The 14,446-nt window shown below is 37.1% G+C and overlaps 1 protein-coding gene across 1 annotated transcript in view; it reads left to right on the top strand.

The window, feature by feature from the left end:
• The window catches only part of egfra (epidermal growth factor receptor a (erythroblastic leukemia viral (v-erb-b) oncogene homolog, avian)), a 58,404-nt gene that overhangs the window by 25,207 nt on the left and 18,751 nt on the right, over positions 1 to 14,446 (top strand). Inside the window, exons 2-12 of the mRNA XM_073853984.1 lie at positions 2,223 to 2,374; positions 3,013 to 3,199; positions 3,395 to 3,529; positions 3,639 to 3,704; positions 6,773 to 6,891; positions 7,315 to 7,456; positions 8,226 to 8,342; positions 11,798 to 11,924; positions 12,256 to 12,329; positions 12,686 to 12,776; positions 14,195 to 14,391. Coding sequence (XP_073710085.1) covers positions 2,223 to 2,374; positions 3,013 to 3,199; positions 3,395 to 3,529; positions 3,639 to 3,704; positions 6,773 to 6,891; positions 7,315 to 7,456; positions 8,226 to 8,342; positions 11,798 to 11,924; positions 12,256 to 12,329; positions 12,686 to 12,776; positions 14,195 to 14,391 — 1,407 coding nt within the window. The remainder of the gene's footprint in view (positions 1 to 2,222; positions 2,375 to 3,012; positions 3,200 to 3,394; positions 3,530 to 3,638; positions 3,705 to 6,772; positions 6,892 to 7,314; positions 7,457 to 8,225; positions 8,343 to 11,797; positions 11,925 to 12,255; positions 12,330 to 12,685; positions 12,777 to 14,194; positions 14,392 to 14,446) is intronic.

Here is a 14,446-nt window from a genome sequence, read left to right as displayed (position 1 = left end):
ATAACTCATCAGTGGTGTGTTCATTACCTTACATAATGAACTGTATGGTTATTATTAGACGTTTTTATCTATATACACCGTGGGTCCCCTTACATGGAGGTTGCCGCCATGTTTCTACAGTAGCCCTAAACGGACAAACTGTTCTACTGGGACATTTCACAAGACTTTTTTAAGATATCAAACAAGTTGGTGTCCCCAGAGTACATATGTGAAGTTTTAGCTCAAAATATAATATAGAAAATTTAAGTTAACATGTTAAAAATGCCACTTTGTAGGTGTGAGCAAAAATGCGCCGTTTTTGTGTGTGTGTCCTTTTAAATGAAAATAAGCTAATCTCTGCACTAAATGTCAGTGGCGTGGTTGGATAGTGCAGATTAAGAGGCGGTATTATCCCCTTCTGACATCACAAGGGGTGCCATGACCTATTTTTTCACATGCTTGCAGAGAATGGTTTACCAAAACTAAGTTACTGGGTTGATCTTTCACATTTTCTAGGTTGATAAAAGCACTGGGAACCCAATTAGAGCACTTAAACATGGAAAACGTCAGATTTCATGATATGTCCTATTTAAAATGCCACTAAGGTTGATTGGATACCATTTATAGAAATAGTTGTAATTTTCTCCTTCATTTATATGAGTTTTTATTTGTCAGACCTGGAACCCACCTTTTGACTCACCATTTAAGAACCACTGCAATTTCTTATTGTCAAGGTTTCATAATGTTACATGAACCAGCACGAACACATCAATGTTGGTTCATTGTTTTGTCACTTTGGGTTCATCAATGAGTCATCTTTGTCTCATTTAACATTTTGAAATGCTAATTTCCTTCAAATCAGTGGGAATTTTCTTTCCCCTATACATATAATCAAGTCACTTTACTTTAGTCCCAGTTGATATAATGGGGCTGTATTACATTGCGCAATAACTTCATTATTGGCCACACACTAATGCAATTATTTACTATTTGACAGTTCGATGCGTCTATAAGTGGAAACTGCCAAGACATGTCTCTCATTGGGAATATCTTCTGACGCACAATAGGGGAGGTTGATTGCTTTCGGATGTGTCTAATCAATGTCACCTTTAGTTACTCACAAAAGAGTGTTTGAGTCAGTGCATGTATCTCTGTGTTATGTAACTGTTGTAATAATACAATATTTAATAAAATACTTATTGAACATAGTAAAATACTACATGTAAAATAGTTAACTACATGTTAGTAGTTAACTAACATGTAGTTAACTACTACATGTAAGAACTGTAGTTATTCCCTATTGAGAATTTTGGTAGGAAAGCAGAAATGTTAATAGTTTGTCTGCAGGAAGCTAGCCCAGACCAGAGACCAGAGTCAAACCAAAGTAAATGTAGTAGTTTTTCCCAGACATGTATGAGAAAGAGTTTTTAATCAGACAGTTTAAGCTTTCTTCCATAAGCACTATTTATCTTGGCACACCACAAGTCTTTCCATTGCTGCTTAGAGCGCTTAAAACAAACTTCTACCTACACTGAATTCTGTCTTATTCATTAGCTGAAAAGTCATCAGCATCCCGCAGACTGACTTTCAGATTTAAACATTATTATTATATATTAGTTAGTATCTTTCGATAGCAGGGGACTATTTTCGTCTGCTGCGGAATATCATTGCGCCTCCTGCAGCCATGTTACGGCAGCAAAGTCCTTGATAATTACGCCAGAATAAGAGTATGGTTCCTAGCCATATATTCCTAGAAAATCACAACTTTTAATTTTCTGTCAGTCTTAGTACAAGATGTAACTACAGAAGAGTCAAGTCTTAAATAGGAAAAACATCGAAAGTCTTTGTTAATTTTTTATCACGGTGCTAATGGTCTAATCAGATTTAATGGATTATGCTAAGCTATGCTAAAAGTGCTAGCGCCAGACCCGGAGATCAGCTGAATGGATTCCAAAATGGTAAAAATCAAATGTTTAACTTTAGGGGAGCTGGAAAATGAGCATATTTTCACAAAAAGTGGAATGTCCCTTTAAAATTAAAGATTTAAATTATGGGTTATGTGTTGAAGTGACTGTATGTGTTTGGAAACTATTATACTCCATATATTCCTAGCAGCAGTGGTACTGCCATGATTTATGTACATTTATATTTTAGTCTTATCTTTATTGTACTTCTCCTTGAATGTCTCAGGTTGCAACTGGATTAAATGTAAATCTCATTTTCCTTTTTTTCTGTGATTTTAGTTTGTCAGGGAGCCAATAACAAACTGGCTCTGCTGGGTACGGTGGATGATCACTACCAGATTTTAGTGAAGATGTACAGCAACTGCACAGTGGTACTGGAAAACCTGGAGATCACGTACCTCACAGAGAAACATGACTTGTCTTTCCTTAAGGTATGGCTGTTATGTCGTTTTTTTAATCATTCAAGTTGAATTTCAGAAATTTGTTGTACAAATTGTTTTACCACAATTTTGTTTTTACTTATATTTTGTGACCAAGTCTGTGAAATCCATGCTTAAGTATCATAATCTAATCCAGAGCATCAAAGTTTAATTTTAGTTAAAAAATTAACTTTAATTTCAATTAGTGACATGGCCTTCTTACTCAGTCAAGATGAAAGATATTAAAGTCCCCTTGAACCAGAAGTCGCGTTCGACTTCACTTCCATGCTGTGACGTATTTCCGAGTGAACAGAATATCAGAATAGTTTATGAGGGCAGAAGAATTAAAATAAAAAAATGACTTGCACAGATAAATTGTTTATAATAAACACTGCAATATTACATAAAAAAATAAGAATTGTCCGTTTTGATTTTATTGGTACGTTAAGGTTATATTTTCAAAGGATGTTCTTTACATTATGTACAGTAGGATGATTTTATGTGGAAAACGTTAAAGCACAAAAATGACTTTAGCTGAGTTTTCACAGGCAGGGTCGCATTGGTTCCCTGTTAATCTGATATCTGTATCACTTGACCGATGTTTTAACATTATATAATGTTTCATTGTATTTGGTGTTTTTCTGATTTAGAGCATTCAAGAAGTTGGTGGCTATGTTCTAATAGCTGTCAACACAGCTCCCAGCATCCCTCTTGAGAACCTTCGCATTATCCGTGGCCACACCCTTTATGAGGACAAATACGCGCTAGCTGTCCTATTAAATTTCAACCAGAGCACTGGACAAGGCGTGAACCAATTGCCTCTGACTAGCTTAACCGGTATATGATTATATATAATATTTCCCTAACTAATATACCTTGTTACTACTAATGCTCAGTAATTTTGTATATTTATATATTGAAAATAATATGTATTATTTTTGGCCTGTTCTCCATGCAAGCTTTTCCATGCATACAGTATTTGTCCATTTAAGAACACACTTTTAATGATACAAACATTGTGTTTTACTTTAGAAATACTGAAGGGTGGAGTAAAATTTGCCAGTAACAGTCATTTATGTAACGTGGAGACCATCAAGTGGACTGACATTCTCAACATGAAGAGTCTTCCTACATCTCAACTGCCAGTACCCAGTAATGATAGACGCTGTATGTCCTTTAACAGCCTGTTTGTCGCATGTGCTCATATTCATTAGTGCTTATTAAACCAGTTTACTTAGTAGTAAGTACTAAGAGAGTGGCATCTCACCTCTTGCAGGTATGAAGTGTGAGCTGAGCTGTAATGGTTCCTGTTGGGCTCCAGGCCCCCGATACTGTCAAACATGTAAGTGTTTCTAAAAAAAAACTGTAGGGATTGATCTTTCTGATTGAACTTTTCAAATATTATCTTTGGCCATACTGAGTTACTGAAAGTCATTTTTTGATGTTATTAATTGTGCCATAAAATGTAAAACTGTATTTACCTAGGCATAGATGAATAATAAGAGTTCTGTACATGGTAATGACGTATTGTGAGCCTCAAACACTAATGTTTCCTAATCTAATGTAAACCTTGTGCATGCAAAAGAAAACTGAAAAACAAGCCAATCTCAACATAACATCGACCGTGACATTACAGTCGGGATGTACGCCCCAGCATTAAATTACACATTCAATTAATTACAATGTTGTTACAATGCTAAAACAAAGTTGTGAATGCTGAGTTAAATTGCAAAGTTAATGCTGTATGCTAGTTAGCATAACGCAAAATGCATGTTCTAGGGTTTTAAATGGACATGTAAAATAATTTCTGGATTATGTTTGGACTTAATAAAGTCACATGCCTTTTATGTAGATATCAGAGAACAATTTTACATTAGGGATGTAACGGTATCAAAAATTCACGGTACGGTAGTATTTCGGTATGATGCCCACGGTACGGTAATTATTGAAACATTTGCAGGAAGAAAAAAAAACAAATGAAGACTTGGAAAAACTCCCATAAGTGTTTATTAAACAAGACTGAACATTACAATGTACAAAGTGTAGTGAAGTGTTTACAATTTTCATAAAAAGGACAGAAAAAGTAAGTTTCATTTTAGTTTGTCGACTTAAAACAACTCCCAATCAGTCAGGTTTTAAGAATTGAGTGACTCCCTCAATTGACCTAGTTTTTATTATTATTAATATTAATGCTAATGCTTGGTACTCCTATGAAAGCAACGGTTGTGATTGTAGAATCAAGAAAAGATGATGGGTTTTAAGATGGGTCAATTCCTGAAAACAAAAACAACCCAGTAAAAAATGAAAATTGCTTACTTATTGTAGCTGGACTTAGAGCTGAGGTCAGCTCACTTAATACAGGGGCGCGTTTCCAAATCGGAAGTCTGCAGCCTCTATGGGTCGCATTTGTAGGCTGCATACGTCATGAAGACCGTCTTATTTCAAAATATTAACATTTTTTAAGTTGACTATTATTCTTATTTAATCGTATATTATTGTAACACGCCTATGACTTGCGAATAATACTCAGTTAACTTATATACACCAGGCGTTTAATGACGGATGCAGCCTGCATATGCGATCTAAGGAGGCTGCAACCTTCTAATTGAAAAACGGCATACACACTCTGCTCATTCACGGATTTACTCACTCGTTTTTTGAATGTCCATCACATTTTGTCCTTCCTCGTTTCTTGTCACAGCGAACGCGAACTTTTTCGACACATCAGATTTAAAGTCCGTGTTTCTTTTGCTTCCGCCATTGCTTGACCGGAAAAAAACTACACGTGTTGCCCGGAAGACCTAACGTTTTACCGATCATGTGACCACGGTGGTACCGGGAAAATCTTCTACCGCAATACCACGAAATTTATAATACCGTTACATCCCTATTTTACATATTGTATCAATTCATTATTTGGCACCTTTAAAAGTTATTGAAAGTAAGTTGGATGCTTTTATTTAAGTTACAAAACTTAATAGACACTAAACCCCTTTGTATACTTATAAGACATGTCATTGTTAACCAACGGTTATTTTAACAATTTGTTAATATAATCCTGGATTATACTTACTGTGGGTTCACACCAGAAGCGAGTTCAACGATTTGCGCAAGTAGATTACATACAAAGTCAATGCAAAGACGCGATCAGACGCTTCCTCGCGTGGGGCGACGGGATATAGGCGGTGCGTTTGCAGCAAAAACACGCGCTATTTGCCTCAAACGCGTCTTCGTCAAAGTTGAAAATATTCAACTTGAGGGAAAATTTAGCATGACACGAAGTTAAATCACGCAGGTAATCTAGAGCGATTAACACAATGCCCCATGTTTGGTGTGTACATTACTGTGGGTTCACACCAGCTGCGTTTGAGGCATCAAATTTGCGTCTACCGCGTGTAGTTTGCTGCTTGAACATTTTAAGTTTACTCGCTTCATTCGCGCGTAAAATTCTAGTCATCGAGACATTCACGCGGAAATTCCCATCATGGGAGGGGCTTCTGCACCTTCGCTCGCTTCCTGTAATCACGTCACTACTAGAGCAAGCTCCTAATTTGTTAACGTGGCACGTTTTTCCATAAAAGTTCCAATTTTTCAACTCGCGCGTTTCCCGCGGCAACGCTCAATTTGCGACATTCGCCCGAATTAGACGCGCTAAACACCTCATTCATGCTCCGAGACCTCCAGACCCGCATCAACGCGTCTTCACATTGACTAGTTTGCAGCTTGAACATTTTGAGTTTACTCGCTTCATTCACGCGGGACAGCTGCGCGTGAAATTCTAGTCACCGAGACATTCACGCGGAAATTCGCGTCATGGGAGGTGCTTCTGCGACTCAGCTCGCTTCCTGTAATCATGGGACTACTAGAGTAAGCTCCTGATTGGTTTACACAACGCGTTTTTCCGCCAAAGTTCAAAGTTTTCAACTCGCGCGTTTGCCGTGGCAACGCTCAATTTGCGACATTCGCGCGAATGAGGCGGAATCGCATCTACCGCACTGCGCTAAACGGCTCATTTGTGCCGCAAGACCTCCAGACGCGCGTTAACGCATCTTCACATTGACTTAACATTGAAATCACTTGCGGCTGATGCCTCTACCGCGGCTGGTGTAAACGCAGCATTAGGTGTTTTGCACTGCCACACATTGCACATTAATCAAAGCTTGCACAATATACAGTACCCTGTAGCAGAGATTAACTTAAAATACTGTATGTCTAAACATTTTTCATGAAATAAAACATCCTTAACAGTGCTTTAGTACATACAGTGCTATAACTGCTGATCAAGCACTACTTAACGCAGAAAAGAATGCTGTTTTGATGATGATATTGAATATCGTAAAGGCATCTGTTGTTGCTGTACTCACAACAGTCTGCCAGCTAAAGCAAACAATGGTGTCTTTCTTTATCTAGTGACTAAAGTGAACTGTGCAGAGCAGTGCTCTGGGAGATGTAATGGACCTAAACCTAGTGACTGCTGTAATGAGCATTGTGCTGCAGGCTGCACTGGACCCAAACCAACCCACTGTCTGGTAAGAAACCACACATGTCAAGTGATGCTTGACACCATTGTCATAAGTAAATAAAAGTTTGTCTTGGTGAACTTTGCAAATTTTTTTCACATAGAAATTGCACATATTACAGTTACTGTATATGAATGTTTTTGATTAAAATTTGAAAGCTTTTTCAGTTTAATTCAAAATTGTACACAACCCTGACCACCATAGTTTTCACATAATTTTCATGTTTGGGTGAACTATTCCTTTAGATAACACATACACCACTCTAAATCATGTGCACTTGTGCAGCATATAAGGCATGTCTATAATATTACAGGGAGGCATTTACAGTATTGCCGATGAACTGCGTAGCTAACCCGAAGGGCAATGAAAATGCTTACTCTATCGAAGTAGTGCACTCATGAGATATTTTGTTTGTGTGCTTGTGGTTTGCAGGCCTGTAAAGACTTCCAGGATGAAGGAACGTGTAAGGATGCATGTCCACGGCTGATGCTATACGACCCTAATACCCACCAGATCGCTCCAAACCCTAATGGGAAATATAGCTTTGGGGCAACGTGTATCAAGAAATGCCCACGTAAGGCCAACCATAATACCTAAAAAGTCAGACTGTACTGTATTATGTCAGGATTAATGTGTTATGTTATCCTTTGTATTAGATACTGCCTGTAATGACTACATTTCTGCCAGAACACACAAAAAAACCCAACTTGCAGTGCATTCAAACTATAGACGGTTTCAGCAGTAACAACATAAATAAGCGGCTGTCGTGGTCCGCACGTAACTTGCGGTAAACTCCGCTAAGAATAAATAACAAGGAAACAAAAACATTTGTTATTTTCGACGAGGCATTTGTTCAAGAGATCAGTTTAGCAACTAGTCAGACCATTAAAAAAAACGAAACCGGAAGTTAAGTTCGGATCCAGACGTGTATCGCGTTAGCGCACGTGCGTCCGATGAAACCGTCTATAGATGATTTTAATCAGTATCAAACCCACAGACTTTGCGCTGCTTACGCAACCCTCGACCAACTGAGCTACTGTATAGGAACAGTCAAATTAAAACATGTTAAACCTAAAGTTCTTAGGTGTCCTTTCTGGAATTTCTGTATTTTAAAGATTAATGTTTTCAGGGAATCGGGTTAAAATGTAAATCCAGATACAGAGAAGCATTCTAAGCTGTATCATAAGATTACTCAACTCTGGTTTCTGAGTAACATCTGAGAAACTGGAGCAACCAAGACAGAATACTGTAATTTGTCTTAAACATCAGATTTTGTTGTGCTGCCTTTGTTAGTTGTGGTTTATGACTCTAGATTTACTGGTGCCTTGACGTTTCTCTCTCAGACAACTATGTCGTGACTGACCACGGGGCATGTGTGAGGACATGCAGTGCTGGCACCTTTGAGGTGGATGAGGGCGGAGTTCGGAAATGTAAGAAGTGTGAAGGCCTCTGTCCAAAAGGTAATGTTGAGAATGTTAAAAACTTAATACTTTTGTTACAAAACATTTTTTGAGGTCACAAATGCTTTTTTGTGAAATAGACACACAGCTTTCTACCTTACAAAGGTATTCAGTAGATGAAAACAAAACATTAAGGCCATGTTTACATTAGAGCATTTGCGTTTTAAAACGGCATTTTAAAATGAAAACGATCCTCGTTTATACTGGGATTTTAAAAATAATCTTCATCCACACTATACACCACCATAAACGCATGAAACATGACCAATCACGTAACTGGGCATGCGCATTAAAGTGTAAAATAACTTATTACTCTCTAATAATAGCTTACCTTTGCGCATTTATGCAGTCTAGGGGGTGTGCGATATTGACAAAAATTCATACCTGGGTCCTTTGCTGGCAACCACAACAGACACTATTTTTGAACGTATAAAAATGTGTTTGGGAAAGTCTTATACTGTTCCAGCTCCCCCCTACAACATATTAATATGATTAATAGGTTAATTTTTATTTTATAACTAAACAGAAACATCTTTATGATTTAAAAAGAAAGCATTCAAGTGAACAGTACTAAACGAACTTGAAGCAAAAATAAATTTCAGCAAATGCAAACTTCAATCAAACATCATAAGAGGTGAAGGACAGCTTTAGCCTACAGAAATGCTTATTGCATTAATTTTTTAAAGTGTGCGAGGTCCGTGCACGTCCTCCGCTAGCAACACGGAAATAGCTAAAAGCGCAAGCGGCTTAACGAGCATTAAATATTAATGACGTTGAGTTTATTGTTTTTATTATTTATATTCACAAAACTTGTCAACAAAATATCGAATTAAAATTAAGAGACAAATTATATGAATTATACGTTTTAAAGTAGCAAACAAAACTTAAATTAAACTCAAAAATAATGTCTGACCCATTACAATTCTCCCTTCATATTGGCCTTTACAACGCCCTATATGGCGTTAAAAATTAAAGTCTATTTTTCGTAATAAGCTAACTAAATTTAAACAAAACATACACAAAATTACAACAATTCAAACTCAACAATACTCAAACATAAATATCAAACACACATTATCTATAAGGATACATGTTAAAACAATCTGATATAGCGTTTATAATAGCTGGTTGGTAGATGTTTACTATTTTTGCCAAAACCTCCATTGCAAACCCCCATTTACCTGAATAAAAATAATTTTTACTTTGAAAATGATGCGCTGTCACGTTAACATCAGCTGTTCGTTTACATAAGACTCCGTCTTCGTTCATTTACACTCAGCGCAACGTCTGAGTTCTCAAACTAAAACAGGGTCTTCAGCGTTTGCGAACGAATCCGTTTATGAGGGTCGAAAACGGTGGTGTAGTGTAGATGAAAGGCGTAAACGTAGCAAAAGTAACACGTTTTAAAGGATAAACGCATTAATGTAAACATAGCCTAAGACTAAACAAACAATGGCCGTTTCTCAATTCCAAGAACTCAGAGAACAGACTTGTGTTTTCGTGGAGACCGGTATTGCAAGGAAACCTAGGAAGAACAAACTCGGAAGGACTAGAGGACAGAGAACGCATCTTTGTGAGAATTGAGATGTGCTTGTGCTGTGATCTTCCAGCATATTAATATTGGCATCTCAGCATATTTAAACTAAATTTAACATTGCAACACTTATAACATGATAAAATACCACACTTTAAAAATTATTTTTAACCCATAATGGGTACATATTGGACAGAACACGTGCTGGGTTAAAAATGACCCAGTGTGGGTTATTGTTATGCAACCATCAACTTTAACACAACGGTGTGTTCTGTCTAATATTTACCCAGCATGGCTTAAAAATAACCCAACCATTTAGTGCATTATATATTTTATCAAGATTGCATGTTATTGCTGCATTTCGTCATTTTTAAATGCAAAAATATTTAGGCATATTGTTGCAAATGCCTTAAGATTATTTGTGCCGTACAATTAAGCATACATTTTAAAGAGCACCTATTTCATTGCTAAAAACAATGTTATTTTGTGTATTTGGTATAATATAATGTGTTCGCGTGGTAGTTTATGGTTAAAAAACATACCATACATTTTTGTAGCTCCAGATTTCCCTGTCTCTCTGAAACGCACAGATTTTGTACAAACTGTCCCTGATTGGCCAGCTAATCTGTACGTTGTGATTTGTCTGAATACCTCTGACGTCAGCTGGAAATGTGGCGCTCCTTACCATGTTTGAAAGATTCACACAATGCAATGCTGACAGGAGTAAACTTAAGGCTGTGAATCCGAAGCGGGAGGAATTATGATCATGAGGGTCTTTACTACATCATAAGGAAGTAAACTTTTGCCTACAATCCGTGTGTTTGTTGTAGTCCAAGAAAAGAGATTTACTTTGGAGACGATAACTCGCGTGATTGTTTACTTTGGGGTTTGTTCTTTTTGCATATCGTTAACATGTACTAACACACACTTACACACCAAAGGAAATGTAAAATCGGGAGTCTGACCATTGGTGCCCTTTTTTGTCAGATTCAGCAAAACACGCATTTCCGAGTGTTTATCTGCTTAATAAAATGTTTACTTTTACCAGCCTTTTTGTCTTATAAAATACATTTATAAGACCAAAGAATATACCCAAAATTTATTTTATTTCATGTTTGACATCAGACATTTTGTGACAATTTAACAGTAATATTTCTAATATTATGCTGGTTGTCTGCTTTATTGCCATTTCTTTAAAGATGCATACTTAGGCAGCCTAAATTAGGCTGTTTTTATTAAAGGCGGAGTCCACGATGTTTGAAAAACGCTTTGGAAAAGGAGTTGGGCCGACTACCAAAACACACTTATAGCCAATCAGCTGTAAGGGGCGTGTCTACTAACCGACATACTTGCCGGGTTGCGTATGTGTGGGGCGGGTCTATCAACAGAAGGTCCAGATTCTATTGGGGTGGGGGGCGTGTTTGTTTAGGTGATTTCAAATATCAACATTGGCTTTCAAACATCATGGACTCCGCCTTTAAGAGCATGTTAATAAAATATAGTTATGAGTAGCAACTCCTTCCTTACCCATCGTTTTGCCGCAATGTCTTATGGGGCTTCAACACGGTTAGGAACGTGCAAGTCTGCATTCGATGCATTCTCGATATCAAGAACACATCCGGGTACTTCCATGCGTTCTCTGTACTTGTGTTCTTGAGTATTTGAACCGGACTTTGACAGTTGATGATGATGTAGAGCGAGGACAAGAAAACTCAAGATCGTATAAAACGCATATTGAGAAACGGACAGTCTTTTTGTGGTAATCCAAAGCTATTTTGCCATTAATGGTACGTTTTTCAAAAGAGTTTGGTTTGCTTTTTATGAATGTGTAAAGACGTATTTGTAAAAACTGTACATGATATTGACTACAAAGCTAGTTCTAAGTTGTGCAGTTGAAGTTAATTTTTTATTTGTTCTCTAGTGTGCAATGGTCTGGGAATGGGACCTCTGACCCATGTCCTGTCAATCAATGCCAGCAACATCGACTCTTTTGAGAACTGCACAAAAATCGACGGAGGTGTTGCAATACTCAGCACGACTTTCGAAGGGTGAGAAGCAGGGCCCTTGCTAAAAGCTCTGTGTCTCTGACTGTAGTTAGCTGTTTTTGAGAATCAAGTAATTACACAATGCTTTGTACCATTTAGTTTTTATTCTCTTTCTAAGATCTTTGTCCCAGAATAGTGCTGGATAAAGACTTCTGCTGAATTATTATTACAATGACACTTGAATTTCTTTTTGTTCTCTTATCAGTCATTTTTGACAGCTTCTTATGAATTAAACAGAACCAAATCTTTTAAAATCTATTTCCTGCCATTCTCATTACTATATCATGTTAGCAAATTTGTTTTGTGATTTCTTGATCTTTTTTTTCTTTTGCAGTGACCAACATACTAAAACTCCACAAATGGACCCTGCCAAGCTTTTCATATTCCAAACTGTTAAAGAAATCACTGGTGAGAGAGCTGTGGCTAATTACAAAACATAGGGGCGGTTTCCCGGACAGGGATTAGACTAGTCATAGACTAAAATAAATATAAGCGCTGTCCAAACTGAAAACAACTTGCACTGACATATCTTAAAATACATCAGTGCCCTTTGTTTTGCCTCAAAATGCACACAAGTAATTTTTTAGTAAGGCATGTTTGTTAAAACTAGTTATATTTCCTAATTAAACTAAGGCTTGGTCCTGGTTTAAGATAATCCATGTCCGGGAAACCACCCCTTAATGTTGAAACTGTAACACAAAATTTTTTTTAGCTTTACTTTCCACAAACATATAGGACTTACTCTTTTTTTTTTTTACTTAAAGGCTATTTGTTGATTCAGGCGTGGCCAGAAAACATGTCGTCCCTCAGCCCATTTGAAAACCTGGAGGTTGTACGTGGACGAATGAAAACACAGTAAGCCAACAGTCTTGTGAAAATTTTTTTTGAGACTTATATGTGTATATGTGACCCGGTCTGTGAAAACCCAAGGAAAGATTTTTTTTATGATTTACAAAATGTAACATTAAATCATCTTACATAATGCCAAAAACATTCAGTGGAAATAAGTCTATGACAAAGTTTAAAATCAATGATTAAACGCTGTAAAATGCAATCTTTGACATCTCTGTATCAGTGATAAGTATTAAAGGATTAGTCCATTTTCTTTAGAAAAAACCCAGATAATTTACTCACCACCATGTCATCCAAAATGTTGATATCTTTCTTTGTTCAGTCGAGAAGAAATTATGTTTTTTGAGGAAAACATTCCAGGATTTTTCTCATTTTAATGGACTTTAATGGACCCCAATACTTACCGTTAGGGTTAGTAAAATAAAAAATATGCACTTTTAAACCACAACTTCTAGCCTTCCTTTGGTCCTGTGACGCACCAGCGCGATCTTACGTAATATGTCATCACTTCAAGAGGTCACGGATGACGTATGCGAAACTACGCCCCAGTGTTTACAAATGTGAAGAAAGCACTGTCCGATGTTGTTGTATGTTTGATGATACTAATTAATGTCTTTGTGTCAGTTTATTGTTTAAAATGGTCCGCAAATGTGCGTTTCATAAATGTAACACGTGACCTTTCCACGTCATTCCGCAACCACGTGAGGTCGCACTGGCTCGCCACACAGCCGGAGGAAGAAGAGAAGTTGTGGTTTAAAAGTGCATATTTTTTTATTTTTCTATGATATAGCTAGATAAGACCCTTATGCCTCATTTGGGATCATTTAGAGTCTTTTGAAACTGCAATTTTAAACTGCATTAAAACTGTCAAGTATTGGGGTCCATTAAAGTCCACCAAAATGAGAAAAATCCCGGAATGCTCTCCCCAAAAAACACAACCTCCTCTCGACTGAACAAAGAAAGACATCAACAGTCTAGATGACATGGTGGTGAGCAAACTATCTGGATTTTTTTTAAGAAAATTGACTAATCCTTCAAATGACTGTCAAGACAAAAACATCAAGTTGTCTTCACTTTAAAGGTTCTCGTATCTATTGTTTTTCACAGTTTTGATAAGTTTATTATTATTATAAAATGTGGAACAAATATCAATATTAAGTAAGTAACCCTAAGCTTTTCAATGATAGTGTAAAAATATCCAAAATTGGATCCAGTTGGATGTTACTGTTATCTATCCACATTTGGTAATGTTCAGAAAAACTTGTGACCACAGTCAAATTTGTAATGTACGTTCAAATGAGATCTGATGTGTTTTAGACAAAACTTTTGAATCGCTCACTGACTCAGCTGCTTTAAAAGAACTCCCTTTTTGAGTCTGTCTTAACTTTTACCCCCATTCCCAACTCCCTTCTTCTCTCACATGGCACATACAGCTTTGCTGTTACCAAAACCTCCATCACACACCTGGGTCTGCAGTCTCTGCGGGAGATCAGTGATGGTGAAGTGGTCATTTCAAAAAACGAGAACCTCTGCTACACCAGCTCTAACTGGAGCCGTCTCTTTAAATCCACAACTCAGAAAGTTAGGGTGTCATCAAATGCTGATGCTGCCTCTTGTGGTAAATAAAATAGACTGAGCATTTCAAATGTCTTCTTTAATCATCCTCATGTTGT

Source organism: Misgurnus anguillicaudatus, chromosome 2 (assembly GCF_027580225.2).
Source record: "Misgurnus anguillicaudatus chromosome 2, ASM2758022v2, whole genome shotgun sequence".
Lineage (NCBI taxonomy): Eukaryota > Metazoa > Chordata > Actinopteri > Cypriniformes > Cobitidae > Misgurnus > Misgurnus anguillicaudatus.
Note: the sequence above shows the minus strand (reverse complement) of the source record. Positions and strands in the feature narration are given on the sequence as shown.